This window comes from Poecilia latipinna, unplaced genomic scaffold (genome assembly GCF_001443285.1).
Source record: "Poecilia latipinna isolate Pla-1442-1.1 unplaced genomic scaffold, P_latipinna-1.0 Scaffold152, whole genome shotgun sequence".
Lineage (NCBI taxonomy): Eukaryota > Metazoa > Chordata > Actinopteri > Cyprinodontiformes > Poeciliidae > Poecilia > Poecilia latipinna.
Window position 1 is genome coordinate 401139 of NW_015112768.1, and position 21691 is coordinate 422829.

Sequence of the window (21691 nt, forward strand, 5' to 3'; positions counted from 1 at the left end):
CTGGAGGAGGATAACTACAGCTAAATACCAGACATTCTGATACAAGCCTCTTGTTACTTAAAATTAACACTGTCTGCCTAACACTGATATTAGTCTGCTGCTATAATCTCTACACAGTCACAAGCATTCCAGCAATCCACTGCCATTTGTTTTTCATAAGACCAATTTAGTTGCAGCAAATGGAAGTCAAAATTTAGCTTGTTCTATTTTGGACTGGTTCATATTAAAAACATATATTTTGTCCATTTAAAATAACATGTAAAAAGATGTCGCAACATCTCCAGATACTGTGTCTGAAGCTGACAACAACTTTCCCTAAAACTAATCATAAACTGGTTCATGAAAAATAAGTGAGCTACTGAGAGCCAAGTAAAAATCAGATAAATGTCGCCATCGTGTGGTTAAAAGTATGCAATACAGGGTGCATTTTTTTCTCTACAGGTTAGAAAGATACCAAAACATTTACAAACATAAAAAAAAAATAAAAAAAAATCAGATTTTAATTTAAGCAAGAAAATAATGCTGACTGTTCAAGTCAGGTATGAAATATAACAATTTTCATTATGTTTCATAATTCCAAAAGATCTCTCAACAAATATGAAACAAATAAGAAAGGAATACTTTATAACCATACAGCAGAATAAATATATAATACAAAGAGGTTTTCTACACCAGACTTTCATTTATTTTATTTTTTTTCTGAATTTTTCATTTTTGTTAGCCTGAAAGTAGAAAGTAAAAAGATCAGATTTAGACAATGTGAAAATGCAACAAATTCGCTTCAGAAAAGATATCTTGTATTTGTACAAGGCTGTAGAGAATACGCACATAGAATTTAATTTAATGAAAAGATATTGGGAAACCCAAACAATTGTTGACCATGCAAATACCGGAAATCATCTTATGCGTCTACTCAGTAAACATTTTTTTGTAAATTCAATGACTGCTTTAACTTAAAAATAGCTTTTTATTTCGATTACAGCAGCATTGTCCAAACTTTGTGCACCGTGGATCCAAAACTGGCAAGTTGAAAGCATTCAGTGGCCATATTTTTTTTTATTTGTCCAACTAAAAACAGAAAATCAGAATTTGTTACTTTTGACTTTCTTTGCAATAAATTAAATATGCAGTACTTTTCATCAAAGTAGAAAAAAAAAAAATTTTTAGTCTGAAAAAGTCTCCGATGCATGCCTTAAAAATAAAAGCGGTGCACAGTTTCCTGCCACTCTTGAACTGCAGATGAGGGTAACACAAAACAAATCAAAGACAGCAATTTGGACACCCCTGAATTAGAATTGAAATATGTCTAACAACAATAATAATCACAGCAATATGACCGGCAATACAACATTTTATTCATCATTCATGTGTTATACAATCAGTTCCTCTGATTGCTGTACATTAATTATCTCCCAACACGTGAATCATTTGCTCCGTGTTTTCCACTTTAGCTTTCGGCTCCTGGATCTCGGATTTCATCCCTGGCAAACTGGTCTTTCTTCGAGCTGCCGTCTCGATGTTCTGCACCAGCTCCACGTCCCAGGGGTGCGTGACGAAGCTGAGCACCTCCCCGTCCTCCACCCCTCCCGCTCTCCCCACTCTCCCCGCTCGGTGAATGTAGTCCGTGTGGGACTCAGGGAAGTCGTAGTTGACAACCAAGTGCACCCTGGAAGTGTCCAGGCCACGTGAAGCTATGTCCGTGCATATTAGGACATTCACAGTGCCCTTCTGGAAGGAGTGAAAGATTCCTGTGCGCACCACAGCAGGCATCTCCCCCTGCAGGCGAGCGTGCTTGACCTTCATCTCCTCCAGTGAGTAGCCCAGGAAGTTGACAGTGGAGGACTTGTTGCAGAACACCAGAGCAGCACCTCCTCCTTTTTCGTGCTGGAGCTTATTCAGGTATTGGTAGAGCTCCAGGACTTTGTCGGCACCCTTTACCTTCAGGAAGGTCTGCTTGACGTGGGGCATGAGATGGTGCAGCATCTTGCTCTTAACTGTAACAATTTTGCCCAGGTCTGTCACCTTGCTGAGAACTTCTCCGACCCCATCTGGGAAGGTGGCGCCGATCAGGAGCAGCTGGGTTTTATGGCCCAGGCCTCGTGTCTCCTTAGGATCATTCGCAATGCTTGCATGAGATAAAATTTCCGAAAGTAAATCAGAGAAGCTGAGGTCAAACATGGTGTCGGCCTCGTCCACCACCAAGAAGTTCAGCTCGCTCAAATCCAAGCAGTTTCTACGCAGGCCTTTAACCAGGGCACCTGGTGTGGCCACCAAGATGTCTGGATGATTCCTTCTAAAGACGGCCTTGATGTGACCCACACCTCGCCCTCCACCCACAGTACTAGTACTCAAACCCAACGGTGCACACAGAGTCCTGGACACAGCCGCCACCTGCTCAGCCAGCTCCCTGGACGGAACCACAACTAAGGCTCGGATCCTGTCCGTCGTTTCGTCTTGCCTGTTCGCCTGCAGCCTGTGAACAACAGGCAGCAGGTAGCTCAGGGTCTTCCCACTGCCCGTCTCTGCAGCACACAGGATGTTGTGACCTCTCATTACCTTTGGGATGGTCTGAAGCTGGACGACAGTGGGGTGCGTGATCTCGACTCTCTCCAAAGTTTCAACCAGCTCCTCGCAGATGTGAAGATTCTGAAAGGTTGGCGGTGATTTCTGCTCGGTGTCCCCACTCTGGCTGGCTGCAATAAAAGGAGCCACTTCTTTGATGTTGTTGATGGTGAAGTAGTCACCAAATGACTTATTGTGTTTCCATCCCTTGGAGCAGAGGACGGGCTGCTCGAACTTCCCCGCGGTGAACCCGGCGGACTGGTTCAGAGAAGGGTTCCTGCTCTGGATCAGCAACTTGCCCGCTTTGACGGTGCTGATCTTGGGTTTGCCTCGAGCTTGTTTCACGTTTTCCACGCGCTTTAGCAAGTAGCGTGGGACGCGGATGACCACCGTGTCCTCTGGGTTCGGCTCGGTTTTACAAAAACGAGTCTGTGTCGCTGAGAAATGATGGCTAAGCGACGCCGTGAGGAGCTCAGAGCGGAACAGCCTGCCCGATCCGAGGGATTTTAATGCTGCTGAGGCAACCTGGGCGACCTTCAAAGTCTGCATTATGAGGCCGGACTACGTCCCGCAATCATCCAGCTGTAACTTGTCAAGAAGGAAACCACAAACCCAAAGATGGTAAAACCAGTTAGATGCGCTGAAGATTGGGGAGAGCCTTCAAAAGTCTTTAAAAACACCGTTGCGCTGTTAGCATTCTAGCTACTGGGGAGCCCCATGCTGCCTTGGTAAGCACTGATGACGTCAGTGTCGGGGTTTGATGACGTTTTCAAAACAAACGGTACACTAAATGTACCGTGACGTAAGGAGCAACTTTCCTTACGTCAATCCCACATTGCTGTTTTATTTGTTTTTCAGATGGACTATTCTAATCTTAAGTGTTGTGTTTGTTTCCATTGACTTTATAGGTGGAAAATCATAATGATTAACAGAAATAAAGGTTTGAAAATATTATAGACTATGTGTGTAATTAATTTATATATTGTGTCACTTTGTGGACTGAGTTACTGAATACAATGAAAGACTTCTCAAGCTTTTTGTACTATATATTTATAAATGGTATATCATATATGTATATACATACATGTATGTATATTTACATACTCCAGAAACAAGTGTCCTATGTGAGCATTGAGTTTGATGGCTTGTAGGCCATCAAACTCCGCATGCCTGCTCTAATGATGAATCAATCAGCTGATCGTGGGCCCAGTGAGTCAGTACTGTAATGTCACAGACTGTAATAGATTAGGCAAGGGTGAGAAAAAGGACTGTCACTGACACAACCATGGTTGTCAATAAAGGTCCACATGACTTTGAGTCATGCTTTAACACAGATAAACCAAATTAAATGTCTGAAAACAATTAAAAGGTTTATTTCTCTGATTTGTTTTTTTTTTTATTTTTTGTAAAAACGCTTTAGTTTTTAGCCATGTATGAAGTCATATTTAATCTTCACAGATAATTGAGCAGATAGGGTTAGGGTTAGGAAAACCCAGTCCAATTTTTTTTTTTTTTTTTTTTTTTGGCATAGCCATTCCAGAGTTCTTAAGGGGATAATCCAGCATTTTTGCTTTGCCTGGTGAGTAAGCTCATAAAAGAGGAGTCTAATCTCCCCAAGCATGCGTCAACAGGGCTTCCAAAGGAAAACACAGACCTCTGCTGTTTTCTTGTTTCTTTCTCTCCACAGATGAGAGTTTTATTTTTTATTATTTTATTTCTGTTAAAATATCTTCCCTTCATGTAGTTTTCTAAAAAGTTAAATAATGTGTTCAAAAGGCACACATATAAAGCCCCTTTCTGCATTAGTGATACGGCCACATTTTTAGCATTGATTGCGCATCGACCGCTGTTAACATGTGCTGAATGAATCAACTCACTGATTGATTTGATGAAGCTTCAGGGAACATCGCTTGTGCTTTCAGTCACAGAGTTGCTCTCACATGTTTGCCAGTCCAAATAGCTGGCAGCCCACAGTCCCGATTAAGGAGTAAGCTGCCCGCAACAAAGCAAGGAAAAACAAGAGCCAGGTGTTGTACTGTCAAAGGACAGTTTAAAACATGTTCGCATCATTCAAATAAGGCAGAAGCAAAAAAAAAAAATCAAGACAGTTTTCTGCTAATGAAAGTCATTTCTGTAAATGGTTTTTCAAAAGACATTTTTCATAATAACTTCAGCACTAAATAATGTTTTAATACAGGATTGTGAGCATTGTGTTCATCCATCACACACAATTGTAGATTTGATTTTTTAAAAAAAATAATATTTTATAACATTATTTGAAATTCTAATGTATTGTGTTAGTCATTTTTGGTGTATTTCATTAAATTATATCATCTACCTACACCTTTCACCACTTAGTTAAGAAAGTACTATGATACGTATATATTCCACATTAATAATACATGGTGCATGGTTTTAGTATGGAGAGGCTTTGGTAAACTGTGAAACCAGATATCAACTTTTTTAAATCCATTTTATAATACATAGGTGAACCTGATGTAATTCCTTGTAACCACAAATAAACAATCAGCAAATCACATGGCAGTAATCTATTGTGTTTAGACCTCTAAAAGTAGTGAGAACAACAGCTTACACTGACTATCAGAATGAGGAAGAGGATTTACATGACTTTGATTGGACATGGCAAGGTTATTAGCAAAATGTGGATGAGAAGGTCTTGCTGATTCCAGAGGAATATTTAAAGAATGATTCAAAATGATAGAAAGGCAAAATAAAAAGGCATAATAAAAAACATGTTCCATGATAGGTATGAAAAAAAATTTCTGAGCTTGTAACGTGGAATCTTGAAGCAGATGGGCTACAGCAGCAGAGAAACACAGTGGGTGTCCAGCAAGGTGTACCTAAAAAAGTGACAGGTGAGTGTAATATATATGAGCTGACGGCTGCTCAAATTGACTTAAAAAAAAAATAGTTGTACATTGCTATTTGGAGCTATTTAAAAGACATAGCTCAACATCAGACTTCTCATACACCTGTCAAAGTTCTTATGTAAAACAAGATGACAGAAAAAATGAAACTTAAAAATTTACAAAGAGAAACACTATTTTTTTATTGTTCCAGCTAAATATTTCCTCTGAACTTTTTATTACCAAATATTAGTTAAATATTATAGCTCCTATTTTATTTTCTCTTAGCTTGTTGTTTAAACAATACAATTAAATTTTGAACCTTATACCAATGGATTTGACTTATTGCTTCACACAAGTTGCTAATAGCAACATAGCGTTTGTCAGTTTTATGATTTGCTTTTTTGGTTCCACGGAATTTAATCCTCATTTCACCTAAAGCTTTATGTTTAATCCCTGATGACCGAGTTGATCTGAGTATTTAATCAAACACGCACTTCCACATACTGAACATAAGAGGGCAGCATAAAACATAAAGGAACACTTCGAGTCATAGTATTACCAGTTCTGTCTTCAAACTTCACTTTTTTTTTTTGCAGCACAAACACAGAACAACCTAGAATATGTCATTCAAATTCTAGATTCCAGAGGAGAACCCCAGGTACTTTTGGATGATGATGAAACCATAACTTTTACTATTAGATTTTGAGAGTCCTCTTTTTATTTTCCCCCACAGCAGTTGGTGAAGACTCTTTTCTCCTCTGACAGGAGACATTCTTCCTCATAACCACACCGTCTGATATTCTCTGACATTTATATGTAAAGTTGCACCACATCGCCATGGTGCTGCGCTGCATTTCTGCACTGTGTGCAAGCAGCAATCCTTGAAAGAGTGACACCTCTGAAACAGGACCAGTGTGGGGGCAGACAGTGTGTGCTTCTTCTTCTTCTTCTTCTTCTTCTTCTTCTTCTTCTTCTTCTTCTTTTTTTTCCCTCCATAACTTTCTTTACAAGAACAAAATATCGCAAACCACATCTACAGCCTCCCACACAATTTGTTTTCTTTATCTTCTCCCTTCAAAGGTCATCAGCGAAGATAAGACATGCAGGTAACCTGAATTAGACCAGGGTTGGGTCTTTAGCACAGGAAATAATGTAATCTCCAAATACGAATGACACACACACACACATAGGAAAAGTGTCATTTTGTTTGGTAGGGAAGTTTAAATTGCAGCTTCATTTTTGTGTGGGAGTTGTGAAAAGGAAAAAATATTTGGATTTATAATAGCATTTATAATAGCAGTTTTGCATTTAAAAAATGTAGTTTGAATGGAGTAGACTAGCAACAGTGCATCTAAATGTATTTTAGAATTTTAAAGTGAACGACGAAAAAAAGAAGAATAGAACAGGACAGGAACAAAGAAAAAGACTCTCATGAGAAACTCAGTCAAATATTTCCCTCAGATTTGTTTGGATCATTGTTTCTTTGCATATGTAAATCATATCAGGCTCATGATGTATATGGTGACCTGGATATAGAGTATAAATGAACAAAAGTGAAAAATAATAAAACAGTTTTTAAAGTAGCCATAAGAGTGCATAAATTAGAAAAAAAAAGTTTTATATTCTTACTTTCATTTCAGATTGTTGTTATTTCACACAACAAAATAATTAGATTTGTCATGCATTCTCATTTGTTGTTGGTTGCAGCAAAGTAGGAATTCCTTTTGAAATTTCATACTGAGAAGACTGTAAGTCTGCTTGTAACTTGGCTTATATGGAGATCTGGGGAACAAATTACATGTACAAAGAGAAGTGCTTTACATGACTGCAAATAAGTTGGAAAAAAAAAACTTTGTACTTTTGCTTGGAAATAAAGACCACAGGAAATGTGATATTGATGCTTTGAGCTGCATTTGTGAGCTGAGAGCTTGTCTGTACGCCCACATGCATCGAGCATATGTGCGCCGTGTCTGTGTAAGAAAAATAAGAGGGTGTTATCTGCAGAACCTTTAAAAACAACAGCTGAAAATCTATGTTTTGTTAACACAATTTTCAAAGAAAATCTAAATGATCTTTTGGATTTTAATTATTAGAACAGCTCAAAGTTATTTATTTCAAAAAAGCTGGCATGGAATTGATCATAAATAGTATATCTTAATGGTTGATTTTTACAGCGGGGCGATCATTAAGACCAATCAAGTCATTGATCTGTTACAGCCGAAGTGAACAGCAGCCTTTATGTGTGTATGCATGAAAGTTTATAACTATGTTTATCAGTGTTGCATAAACCTTTGGTAAAACATTACACACTTGTTTGACAAAGAAAGGTCTTGTGTAACTACACACATGTGTTTCTAAAGAGTGCGTACTTGCTATAAGTGATTAGTTGGGACTATAACAGCAGGAAATAACTGTTCAGAAACATAAATGATGTCAGTCAAGACGACAATCAAAGCTACCAATAAAGGTAAGGGTCAGGAGATTGATGAGCTAGAAGAGGTACAGAGGTTAAAGGGAGTGGAACATCTAACCTACGGACAATTTTACTGTTGCTTTGTTCTTGCCGCACTTGCACCCTTTCCTTTTGTCAAGTAGGAAACAATTAGTAATGTCTGGTGATAGCTGACATGCATTATTTACTGCTTGAATATGCAATCTGAGAGCTAAATATAGTCAAAAGCAAGTGTGTTATTGCACAACGGCATGACGATGACATCATCCACTCAATTCAACTAAGCCACACAGTTCACAGTGTGTGGCAATAAATAGGTAAATAAACTTGCTTTTTCAGTTGGTTTAAGTATAAGATTGAGGGCACGTGGGATAAAAAAAAATGCTCACAGGTGCAAATTTATCATATTTTTGGGTGGTCATTTTTTTTTTTTTTTTGTCCATGTTAATCTGTGCTGGTTTTATGGTGAAAGTGGGACATCTTCTGTGAGGCTTCTTTAGAAGAAACAGTGACTCCCACAGTGTCCGTCAGACACCAGAAAATAAAAAAAGTGATACTTTCATTGCTGTTGTTTTTAATAAATCCAAATATAGCCAATTTTAATTTTTGGCATTTAAAAAAAAAACATTTAAGATTTTCTTTGTCTTTTCAAATAACAAAAAACAAACTAACAATAAAATACAAAAAAACAAAAAACAGAAAACTAGAATTGGACCATTTGTACATACTGTCACTGCAGGACACACTTTTGCTTTGGTGCATCTCCAAAGTGTTACATTGGGTGCCACTCCCAAGGGTGATAATAATATTGGGAATTCACCTTATTTTGGGAGTTTTATCCATTTTGTACGCAACTTTGTTGTGATCCAGGCCGATCTCGAAGACATTTCCTACTCAATTTATCATCCCACATTTTTATTACCCTTTTGTTGTCCTAAGTCTTCAGATTGTAGCCCTCTGTTTACAATTAAAACAAACTGTTTTTCATTTATTTTTTTTTTTATATATTAAACTAAAGCATTAAATTGTTTACAAATAAGTTTTTTACCACTCATGTTGATCAATCAAGATGAGTTAAGATGAGATAGAATCATAAGTATTTGTTATCATCAGGAGAAACTGTTGAAGTTTAAATATGAAAATGGCAGGTGCCGGGACAAAATGGTAGACACTTGGTGATGAAAAGTTTTTCTACTGATACAAAATGTTAAGGGAGGAAATAGAAATGTGTGAATATAAAAGAAGACTATAAATTGCCCGAAAAAAACCTAAAACTCTCATTCCCGCCATAAATGGTCAGTGATGTCATGGAGGAACCAAAAATATTACTATTGTTTCTACCTGACTTTTTCTGCACAAAATGGTGCTGTCTACTGCGGAAGGTTGTAACCACCAGAGGTTTTGACAAGAAGATTTAAAGTATTTAATAATATTTTCATAGCCCAATGCATGGAAATAATATATATTATTATTACAGTTCTTTCAATAAATTTTCTTATTATCTGTCTTTTTCATTTGTCACTTGCCTCAAGTACGAAAATGAACCAAAATTGAATATTAACAAAGTTTAACATCGTCTCTAAACTGATGCATAACTGAAACGATTCATATGTAAGATTTGGACATATTTTAGCATTGAAGTCCATTTTTCATGAAAAACTTCAGTACAACAACAAAACAAGCTCACATGTCATATTTTAAGGTCAGAATTTTTTTTTTTTTTTTTTTTTTAAATAGGATTTTCCTCATTAGAAACCAGTAATTAAAACCAAAGGTTTGATCATTTGTTGTTTTAAAACACAACATATTAAATTGAAATGTGATTGACTTTTTTCTTTTTTCTTTCAATAAAAACAAAAATCAAAAAAGAGAAAATCAGATGAAATTTTTGGTATTTCTGAACAGACACCTAATTCTACGAGACAAGCCATCAAATACTCACACTGTAGGAGGCGCTGTTTTGCCCCATGTCGTACATCTTCACCAGAAAACAAATATAGCAGAATAAGAAAACCAAAAAATTAAGTAAATGCATCTCTGAAATTTCGCTCAGTCTGAGCGAGTTCATCTTAAAGAAGAGGACTAAGAACAAAAACAACTTTTCAGCATTTGTATCGCATCTGAGTCCGCTGTTGAAAATGATCATCCCAACCATAGACATGTCTATGATCCCAACTACATAATAGCATTGACGTCATGGTGTGAAACAAATCGCTAGCGCAAGTCGTGTGAAGCGAAGAAGGGGCAGATTTTAATTTCTCTTCGAAAGGTATTTAATGTCTTTATTTTAAATATTAAATGAAAACCCAAACTAAAGGGTCTGCTCATCCTTTTTTGGCAACAACATCAAAAAGAAAAAAAAAGGGAAAAGAAATATAGGACAATATTTCAATGCAATACTTTATATATTGAAACAAACAAATAAATAAAATTACTACTTGTTTTCTGGTTTTCATCTCATACCTCTTTTTTTTTTCAAAAACGTGCTAAAAGGAGCTTAAATTATTTTTGTATTCCAGTTTTCTAGAATAAGGAAATTGTGATTTATGAAGAAGTTTTATTGACAATCTGATGTGATTAATTTATATTAAGGACGTGTTATTGTAGTTTTTTAAATAGTATCTCATTTAGGCAAACCATTTAAACGAAGCTACATGTTTGGGTATGCTAAAGGTGTATTTGTAATTGTTTACTAATTAAATTGCTTATAAAGGCCGATTAAGCGAGCTCGTGTGCGTGCCCTGTGTTGTGTCTGCTGACGTCAGCGCTGGAACTGCCTTGTCACGCGGGGTTAGTAAAAGTTGGGATCGGAGCTCCAGGGAGAGAGGCAGAGAAACAGACAGGAGGGAGAAGGAAGCGTACAATTAACACGGGTATTTCTGCAGCCGTACAGAGAGCGTTAAACAAGAGGAAAACGAGGGTTTATTGTTAAGGTTTGTGTGGAAGACAGAAGAAAGCGGACAAGGAGAGGCAGAGGGGGCAGGCGGCTCTCTCTGAAAGTTCAAGTCAGAATTTCGCTCGTTAACTGCCGGAGGAAGAGACAGAGAGAGAAAGAAAGAGAAGAGCCCTGTGAGCTTTTGTTGCTTTTTTTTTTTTTTTTGGATTTCGATTTTAAAGCGGGAGCGCGCGTGTTACAGAAAGCTTAGTTAAATGAACAAAAGTGTAAAGTTTTGGCGCCGTGGCAGTCGGTAAATGTTGTGACATTTTCGGACGGCGCAAATTGCTCCCAGCGGTCGTCGACGGTCGAGTGGTGGAGGGGGTGAGAACCCGAGCTGTCAAACCCGATGACTACTGCAAACTGCCCCGGGAATGAGGAGCTGGACTTCAGACTGATTTTCGGAGAGGACGGGCAGCAGCAGCCTTCAGGCCCCGCAGGTCAGTGCGTTTTCAGTCTGCACACACACTCAACACTGTGTGTTTTGTAAGTGTGGGTAGTAAAGTTAGGGCTCAATATGTTCTATCATAACTTGCACATCTGTTTGTTGCGCTAGCTTTTCCCGGCAACTTTTGCTTGCAGTGACAAAACAGAAAATAACCAGTCGGAGCGCCATGCTGATAATTTATAATGTGCACATTATTAAGTCATTTTATCTGACACTGTAAGACACGTCCACACTCCAGCTGTCATTAGCTTGCTATGCTAAGTTCACGTGTTAGCAAAAATGCAAGATATTGCCACTCAATGACAAAGCTGAGAGTTTTAGCTGTTACAGACCTGTTGGTTGCAAAGGCGTTAATGCAAAGTGGTGGCGTGGAAAGCGTGGGAGGCATAACCCCTCTAACAGTCAAAAACATGCGCCTACCCCCACATTGCGCATTAATTGATCAGTTTACATTCTTCTTTAATAAATGTTGGTGCTTGAAATAGTTTCTTAAAAACCTCGACTAGTTTTTGTAAGACTGCTTTATGTACGCTGGATATTGATATCCACACACAATGGGAAACTGCTAAGTAAATCTTTATAAAGTGATCAATTTGAAATAACTGATTATTGGATAGCATGTTTGCATAATTTAATAGATCTCATTTAGAAAACAAAAGCCTGACGAAAAGATTATATTGTGCTCATTGTATGAGTTTGTTGGCTCTGCATGGGGGGTTGCAAAAAATAATTATAATAATTAAAAAAAATGCAACCCTTTTGGCATTATGTTCAGTTTTATTTTGAATTGTCATCTTTTGGCCATCCGGCTCTTATCCTAATCTAACATCTTGTTGAACTTAAAGTCATCGGCTGTGTTTTAGTTTGGTTGATGTGGCATATGTGAGGTATGCCTGAGCGGGAACAGCCTGAATGTCATTGTACCTCATTTCTGCTTGGTAAGAGAGGCTCTTGTTGTCAAAACTTTTATTACCTTATTTACAAAATAAATCAGGACGAGAGCAGAAATAGAGTTGCAGTGTTTTAGAAACAGTTGTGACTGGAACGGATAACTGCATGTGTAGTTTTCATGTATTTAAGACATTTCCATTGTATTTTTAATGGCAAAGAGAATTTGTTTACATTTCCCAAAACTGTTAAATGTTCCTTAGTATGTGTAACTTCTAAGATCTAGAAGAGTTAAAAGAATATATATAAATGACTTCAAGGAGAGCAAATAGTGCAGCATTGCATTTATATGTTGGAACTTGCAGTGTTAGCAGATTGCATCTTTCCCACCTTGAAACAAAATGACGTAGCTTCAGTGAAAACCCATTAATAATAATAAAAAAAGAAGTCTGATGAAAACTACAGTTCCGTTTTGATTTTTTTAATCAAAACGTCACATTAGTAAATCTGAACAGATATCATAAATATGGGCCGATATGAGATTCTAACAGTACGATTACCTTGAGTAACTGCATCACATATAAACTGCACTAACACAAAAATGTATAGCATAAACTCATTGCTCTGAATTCAAAACAAAAACATTGTTTCATGCTGCTGCTAAATAAAAATATAGCATATCAGCTATTAACAAATATGTTCTAAATATTGTAACATTTTTGTTTTGGCATTTTGTCTATGATCGGCAGACTTGAGCAAAAACTATAGTATGAAGGAGATGTAACCTTTTAGAGTGATGGGGGGGCGTCTCTCAGTTGTCAAAACATGACTCTTGACTTGTGATTAGAAATATCTGGATAACTTTTTTGTGAGCATGAGAATAGTGTTGTAGCCAGTGCACAGCAACATGTAGGGGAGGGGTAGCACTGCATTGTTTTATACTACACAACCAGAAAAAAAATAGAAATGTTGTACTCTTTCTGGAGTCTTAGAAGAAGTACTTTAAACCGTAGGAAGGATTTCATGCAATTCTCTGTGGTTTTCAAACAGTAACGTACTGCACGCCATACACTCTGGTATACTTTGATACCGTTAAGCAGTCTGTGTTTTGTTTCATGATGAGAATGGAAGTATTGAGGAGGCGCACAACATTATTCTATGATCAGTATAAGTTAGAAACATTCTTGTGCCACTTAATACATCTTTTTATATTTATTATTTCTCCTCTTTTGACTGATAGAACTTTATTTGGAAATAATCTATATTTTATCAGTAGAGTTTGTCGGCTCCACTGTGGTTGCAAGACATTCCATCATGCAGAACTTAATCACCATCACCACATACTTTGTCAAGATTGCTTCCCGAATCTTTGAGTGCTTTGCGTGCCGTTTAAGCATAACGTCAAACATGCAAGTCAAAGAATACTAGTTGTTTTAAACTGTTAAAATTTAAAGCAAAAACTATAAATTAAGCATATTGCTGTGGCGATTCAGTGGATCTCTACAGTTATTCAAAATTCTTCTTTACTTTTGATTTTGGCCTTCGCAGCTCACAGAGCTACTGCAAATGTAGAAAAACAATACAATGTTATTCCAAAAATACCTCTAAGCTTTGCATGCCATGTATTGCCAATTATTATAATTGTATCCAATCAGTCCTCAGATTTTTAATGTTGTTATTTCAAATCAAAACCCATTGCAAAGTCAGAATGCAGGAAAATATTAACAGAAAATAATTAATTTTTCCATTTTAAGTTGATGCCACTTAAAACTTATAATGATGATTTCAATTATGATCAAAATAATTGCAAATTTAAATGCACGGCATTTAAAGTTGTGTACGTGTAACATCTTTCATTTATCATATCTACACATTTTAATCCCTGTGTGTCTCTTTATGATGGTAAGTGACACACAAAGGGGTTAGGACAAAATTTGGAAAGGGTGTTGCTCACTGTGATCCGTTTTGGTTTCCTACGTTTCATACAGTGATTGCACTAAGTCCACAAAGAAGTTGTCCTTGTTATCGTCAACTTTGACCCCCTTTATGCATTCATACCTTTCCAAACAGAATGGTCAGGGCACAATGGAGGCAAAACATTGTGCCTGTCAATGTACATTATGGAAAGCCTGTGATAGCAAGCTTGTCTCAGATGTCACAAGTGTACCATGCTAAAAAAAGATGCTTTGGGTTAAAATCTAAATAAAGGTGAAACCGTCCCTTAAAGGGGAGCCTACAAGGGTAGATTTCTCCTGATATAGGTTGTTTCTACCTAGTTTAATCATTTTGGAGGCCAAGGTTGTATAGGTGATGGAAATATTTTACAGATTAATCATTATTTAAAGTAAACTAGCAACTTAGAAGTTATGGACGAAGTCAAACATCTCTGTTAGTTATTGAGCGTTTCAGAGATCTACTGTGAAAGTAATCGCATACAGAAAACTTAGGATATTTGATGATTTTCCTAGCCAGTAACATTTGAGATACATGTTTATATTAAATTATAAACATGTATCAGAATTACTAGAAATTGTTTAGCTAAAGTTTGACGTTAATTATTCTTGAAACAGTTTTTTTTTATTTTATGCAAAATTGTATGATTATATAGAAATATGTGTCATGATTGAAATCAGGATGACACCATAATCGTGAGTCAAATGTCAAGTATTTTATTTTAACATATTTTCAAGAGTAATGCCAAGACAAATGCAAAAAAAGACTTGTGTGCGTATGTGAGTTATGGAGACAATTTCATACCCAGCATATGTTGATAATAAAAGACAAGCACAAGAGAAGAGGTTCCTCAATTGTAGGAAATCTTCAAATTATGAAAATACAAGAAAAAGAATCAAAACGATACGGAAACGTGTACTTTCAGATGACTATTTAAAAAACTATCCTGAGTCAGATGAGCACAGAGTCGTGGTGCAGTGGGAAAGATGATTAAAAGTGACTGATGATGACGACATTTGCAGCTTATTTGCTTTAATTTATCGGGGGAATATTCTTCATTGAATTCTAAGAACATGCTTATTATATGCAACCCATTGTTGAACTCGTGTCAGGTTATTTATCAGCAATAAGCTCAAACTTCATTTATTTCATCTGTGGTTTGAAACAAATGGACCAAGTGAATTTCCTGCCATAGCCTTTTCATTAAACTTGGATCAAGTAAAATAACTCCACAAGGGTTTGGCTTTTGCAGTCTTAAATCAACTTTTCCTCTTGATTTAAAAAAATGAAGTTTGAATTGGCATTGGGACGAGGAGGAAAAAGTTCATTTGGAATATGCATTGGAATAAAACCTCTGCTATGCAAGTGGTTTTCGTCTGGTTTTGACTGTATTGCTCCGCCAAAAGTGGGAGTCGAGCGAGGGTGGGGGTGTCTGTCTGAATTAATAACTGGATAACCCGAGCGCAGTAATGGGGAATTTCTCATTTCTGACTTAATCTCCTCCTGTGAAGGTAAATCTCATTTTCATAACAAATGGGGGGGGAAATCTCATGAGAATAACTGAAGTTTCTATTTCCTTGAGTCACTCGTTGTTAGTTGTTGCTCAAATAAGTTCAAGTCTTCACAACTTTTATTCAGTATACTTTCCATAGAAGCATTTCCCTTTCTTAATTTTTAGTAGTCTGTTTTATGAATCTTGTTTTTGTTTTTTTTTTATTCTCAGCCTACGCTTGTTGTTAACCCAGTGTCTTCCTATGCATATCTAGGAATGTACTGAAGCTCATTGCGATGTTAGAGTACTGTACACCACCTGTTTATCTTTTATGCTTTCTTCTTTGTCTGCTTGCATGCGTGTCTCGCTCTGCGTTTTCTTATTGTTTAGGAAACGGCTTGTTCTTTGAGGTGACATATTCCACTCTTCAATTCACAGGCACTGGGCAAACCTACTGTAAGGGATTTCCCCTGATATTTTAAGGCGAAATTAAAGAACACCTTTGCCAATTTCATTCATCATTACTCTTTTTTTTCTCTTTTCTTTTCTTTTGCTAGTTCTGTAACGCTGCCCTGCAAAGATATCTTACAAAAACAGAAGTCACCGTTTAAGAAAGTCAGCACAAAATGTCTGAATCTGCTAAATCTGTTACAAATGGCCATTTGTTGTGCTTATATATATTTTTTGTTTGATAAGTTTGGTGTTGTAAAACATGATAGTTTCTTTGCTGTATTTCTTATAAAATTTAACGAAGCAGGTTTGAGTTTAGTCTATGTATTTATAAACATTATTATTATTTTACCTTTAGTTATACAGGTTAGCTTCACAGATCCACAATTTCATTTTCAAAACTGGTACAGAATATATCACACATGTCATTAAAGTATCCATATACAATATTTGTATTGCAAAGGACTGTTTGAAGTACAATAATTGTCTCTCTTTACTTATTTTAAATATTCAAACACCATAAATAATTGCATATTGCACTCAGGTTTAAGTGTACTTCCGATTTCTCTGCATTTCACTTTAATAGGTTCTAAAAACATGTCTTTCTTGTGTTGAACTGAAATTCACTTTGAATTGGTAATTTATTTAAATTGACTTGTGAACTTAGGAATATGAATCACATTAAGTCATGGGTAGACTAAAGATTGGCTCCCTTATTGTCTTGTTTTGAATGCTAACTTAGTTTTTCAGCCTCTGTCTTTTGGCCACAAACAGTTTTTGAAGAACTGATGACTGTTGAAACAAATAGTGACTCCACATGTGTCTCCTTTGCACAAATGGATGAAACCACTTACCAGGAATTTCATCCATTTATCCAGTCTGAATTTAGGTGAAAGGACTGACTAACTAGTCAATTCCAAGGCTAGAAGAGGAACAACTACAGTAATTATGTACCGCATGTGAACATAGGAGTTCAGAACGGATAAACTTACAAAAATCAATTCTATGATAAACATGTTCTGACGTTGTTTGATATTAACAGCCCACCTACAGAAGTAACATCAAGCATAAACAAATTTTATTTACATTAGAATGTTTTTTGGGGAAAAACAAAGACACTTTATGGTTGTACTGTGAACCACATGCTCTTTTTGAAGCATGTTGGTGTGATTATTATGGTCAGTGCTTGTTTTGTTTCGACAACCTTTAGAAAAATACCAGAACATCTCTCAACAACTTCAGTCAGCAATGCATAAAGACACAAGAAATTAAAGAATAATGGAAATATAGTTAGACAAATATTTAGGATTGGAGAAAAAAAATCCTGGCAGAAAAAATAACACAAAATATCTACATTTCTTTAGGCTAGAGACTGATTAAAAAAAACATTAGACCACCTGCTGCGATCTTCCTTGATGAATAAAACCACGTGTTGGATATGCGAGTCATATAGCATACGTGACTATGTAAAAATCAGTGTCAGTTGATGGCTATTCACTTTATAAATTTCTGTTGTCATTGTGAAACAAATTCTTCTGAAAGTGGCGGCACCGTCAACGGATGAGTGATGTTTTTGCTTACAACAGACGACTTCAAAGTTTTGTTCTTTTCCGTTTTATTGTCTGACAGGTAATCCAAAGATGCATTTAAATTCACAGATCTTTCTCATTCTTGCCTTTAAGCTGTTTTTTTACTGTTGATGTACACTCGATGTTTTTCTTAAGGAGAGGAAAACATAATTGATTCAGTGCTGAAGTAGACAAACGTGGATAAGGCAGAACAGGATTTTGTGGTGGACTAATTGGGGGTTAGAAATAAAGAAGGTGTGGGCCAGCAGTGCCGCTTATGGGTGACAGGGTAGTAGATCCGGTGTAGAGGTGTCTGGCTTTCTGCCCGATCATACCATGTGGGGTTCAGATGGCAGGGAGGAGTGATAGAAGAGGGGGGCGCAGCATGTCTAGCTGGTGAGAGGAAGACAGACTGTGTTTTTGTTCTACTTAAGTAGCCTAATCTGTCTTTTTTCAAATTTCATTTGTACTTACTATTGTTGCTGTCATATGGCAGGAAGTTTTTTTTTTTTTTTTTTTTTTTCCCACTCCCTGTTTATTGTTCGTATGGTAGCAAAAACAGAGTTGCAGACCTGCCACCAGGATGCCTCAGGCTTCTTTCCTCTTACGGCTCTCTCAGGATATGAAAGAAACCACGGGTGACATCAGAGAGGCTGATCTAAGCTAATGAAATATCCAGATGCCAGCAGTCACCAAAACCACTTAGTGACTAGTCAGGTTTGATTTGCAACTGTTATTGAGCTGGGGCTTTTTTTTATACCAGCGCAGTTGTCGCTGTCATGTTTGGATGTAAAGAAATGTCAAGCAGATGATTTTATAACGGTGAAATGTTTAAACTGAGAACAAGTAACGGACAAAGCGCTTTTGCCCTTGTGCCTGTTATTGTCATTGCTCTACTCCTGTGAGCCAAGAGCACGATCCTCCTAGTCCTTGTCGTGGGAAAGACTGAAATTACATCGCTCTCATGGTGGACTATTTTGAGCTCCCAAAGAGAGTGGCAGAGGGCAGGCGGCAGGTTCTAGTGACTACTTTGTACTCGGAGCAGGAGAATCCCTGTTGTCCCAGCAAGTCTGCACTCTTCGCCATTTCATTGTAAGGAGGAGAAGAGTGGAAGTATGCTTTGCGCCACATCGCCAGGTGAGTTTGGCGGCAGTCCTGTATTCTAGCCAAGTGTTGATTTTATGAACAGGAGACAGATGAGGGTCTTCTAACAGCTGCTTAGTACAAACACAACACATTCAGAAATGATCAAAAATGTTATCACATTTTCCTGGGTTAGGAGATGACAAGAGAAAGCGCTGCCGTTTTGTACCGATTATATTCTTTTTAAATTTCTGATTCTGAAGTTTTTATTCTAAGTATTTATACTCTAAACATATTTTTATTCTCTCATTATAAGTTTGGTTTAAAAGGTTTTCATGTTTCTGTTGCTTGTAGAGCAAAAACAATTAAGAATTGTAAATAGAAAATTGAAATAATTAAGAAAAGCAAATTGTATCAGTTGTATTGATGAACAAATTTTAATAGAACTCGAGTTTTAACCAAGACCGGAGACAAGCTTATGAGCTTACAGTTGTTGTATATCAATTTAAATGTAAACATTGTGAGGTCAAAGGTTGGACAGTATATGGTCGACATCTAGAGTCAGATAATCATGTGGGTGCCCCCTAACCCCGCAGAAATGAGGGGGTTCCGGCACCCAGCATGATGAATGAGACGTTTGTTTCCTGGGGTGAGGCATGAGTAACTATGCAAGGCATCTGTCTAGTTTAAATTTAGTGTAACTCAAGCTACTGTTGGCTGCCCTGCATCAACATGTCAGAGTTTGTATTACAGCAGAGTGAAATCTGTAAAACTTCTGCATCTACGGATTTTTTTTCTTTCTGCATTCTGCCCTTTTTTAAAGTGAGGAAATAACTTCAATGTCGAAATTTCTTCTTTAAACTACAGACCATCTGTGGTTTATTTGCAAAATGGCAACACAAATGGTCCCAACAGCTATTGTTTTTATCAATTTCAAGCTATGGTTTTGTAATATCTTTCAACAAATTGATGAAACTAGTGTGAAACTAGTGTAACTGTCTTATTTCCTCATTTCAAGACCCCTTATGTTCAGTCCCCAGTGAGGGTCAACTCAAGTAATGGGAACCAATGTTTTTACACTGTCCAATAAAATCCTATATTTACATCAAAATTTGTGTCGGAGCTGGAGCACTGTTCCTTTTTTGTTAGTTGAAATGCACCAGAACTGTCGAGGAAAAAGTTGTGTAAAGGCTTCAGAGGTTGCAAAACAATCGTTCAAGCTTTGAATATTTCACAGAGCATTTCTTGATCCGTCATCTGAAATAGAAAAGTTTGCCAGAACAGTAATTCTACCAAGATTTTGCCATCCATTTAAACTGTGAAGAGAGAAAGACATATGCATCCAAAAGGACTATGCTAACTCTGGAGGAGCTACATGAAAACAAAAGTAGGACAACTATCTGTTCAGTCTCCCAACTGTGGGGGATATAGCACATGTGCTGAGGAAGATGAATTTCTCAGATAAGACAATTGTGTAATTTTTTGCCCCATATGCAAGTGTGACCCAAATATGTGATGAAAAAAAACTAACATTCCTCCTTACTTGGTGAGAAACATTATGGTGGCAGCATTATGCTGTGGGGACACTTTTATTCATTTGGGACAGGAATTTTGTGCAGAAATGACTGAAGATGGATAGAGATAACAAAAGGGCAATCCCAGAAGAAAAACTATTCACACTTTAATTTACAGTCAGTGACTTGAAAACTGATGCTGTTGATCCAGCTTGTTCTGTTTTGCAAATCAGAATCTGCAAACAGTTTAGTCTCCAGAATACAGCAGAGACATCCCTCAAAACACTTGCAGCTGTAATTGCAGTGAAAGGTGGTTCTTAAAATGTATGGGATCAGGGAGACTGGATACTAGTGCAATATACATTTTTTTCATATTTTTGTTTGTTGATGTATAGAGTTTTATTCTCCTTCCTCTTCACAACTATACAGACATTTTGTAGACTTTTTGAATAAAATCCCATTATGTTGAAGTTTAATGTTCAAGGGATATTAATACTTTTTAAGGGACTATACTACTTGAATAATAACAATTTGAGCTTCACAATTCTTATAACATTTGTGAAATTTAAACTTTTTACTTTTAACTATATTTTAAAATAAATAAAGAAAATGCAACTATGCATATTGAATGGTCCTAAAAGTATTTTATGCTTTCACAATAACATTTTAGACATTTTAGTCAGAGCATGAGCACTTTTTAAAATACTTTTCACACTGGAAGTGGGGAACCCATTTTAAACCTGTTGCTTGATCGTGTCAAGCCGAGTCTTGTACACCAGCAGTTTGTTTCATAGGCCAAAAAAAAAACTTGCCTAAAAATGCATCATCTTTCTCCTCTTTTGCCTCAAGAAATCTTTTGGAGACATTTCTAGAGACTCTCATGTATCATGTTTAAGGATCAGATCCAGCCTCTGAAGTAGAACGATTTCCAAGTACAGATGATAAATGAAGCTACTTCTGTTGGAGCCTTCTTCTGATTCCAACTCACTGCTGTTGAAGTTAAAGTTATTTGAAGATGGGTTACAGGTTTTTATTGGTTAAGATACACACCATGTTTTTGCAGCTGCTAGGATACTGCCTATAATTAAAAATAGCAACTATTACCCTCTAATAAACCTAATAGATTTTGAATGTGTGTCCTCAGATCTCGGTGGACTCATGATTTTTTTTATTTTTTTTGCTCTTCTCTACATGTCAACAGAGTCAAACTGCTCTCTACTCAGTCTCAAGTAATCATTGACAAGTGCAGCTCCTGAAGGAGTTTGAAGTGTCCTGACTGATTGATATTGTGAGCCTCCTTCTTGCTGCCCCTCACTCTTCCTCCTAAATGTGAACCCATTCCCTCCCTCTGACAATCTAACAGATACACACTGCATTCAAGCTTCAGCTTGAAAAACTAGCTACTTCCCTTGGTCTCCCAGCAACCAGTGCCAAACTTGGGCGCAGTGCATACGTGCATGTCCTTCTCCCCTACTC

General features: G+C 37.0%; 2 protein-coding genes across 3 annotated transcripts in view; one reads left to right on the plus strand and one right to left on the minus strand.

Moving 5' to 3' along the window:
* Window positions 1–662: 662 nt before the first annotated feature.
* ddx28 (DEAD (Asp-Glu-Ala-Asp) box polypeptide 28) lies at window positions 663–3331 on the minus strand. Its single transcript, XM_015029400.1, has one exon. The coding sequence runs from the start codon at window positions 3109–3111 to the stop codon at window positions 1402–1404; it is 1710 nt and encodes a 569-aa protein (XP_014884886.1). The 5' UTR covers window positions 3112–3331; the 3' UTR covers window positions 663–1401.
* A 7297-nt stretch (window positions 3332–10628) lies between these two features.
* nfatc3a (nuclear factor of activated T cells 3a) overlaps window positions 10629–21691 on the plus strand; it is a 74304-nt gene continuing 63241 nt past the window's right edge. Inside the window, exon 1 of one of the 2 annotated variants that reach the window (XM_015029398.1) lies at window positions 10629–11259. In XM_015029398.1, the coding sequence (XP_014884884.1) occupies window positions 11169–11259 (91 nt within the window). In that variant the 5' untranslated portion in view covers window positions 10629–11168. Of the gene's footprint in view, window positions 11260–18553; window positions 18756–21691 lie in introns of those variants that run through there. The other variant, XM_015029399.1, reaches the window with a different exon arrangement.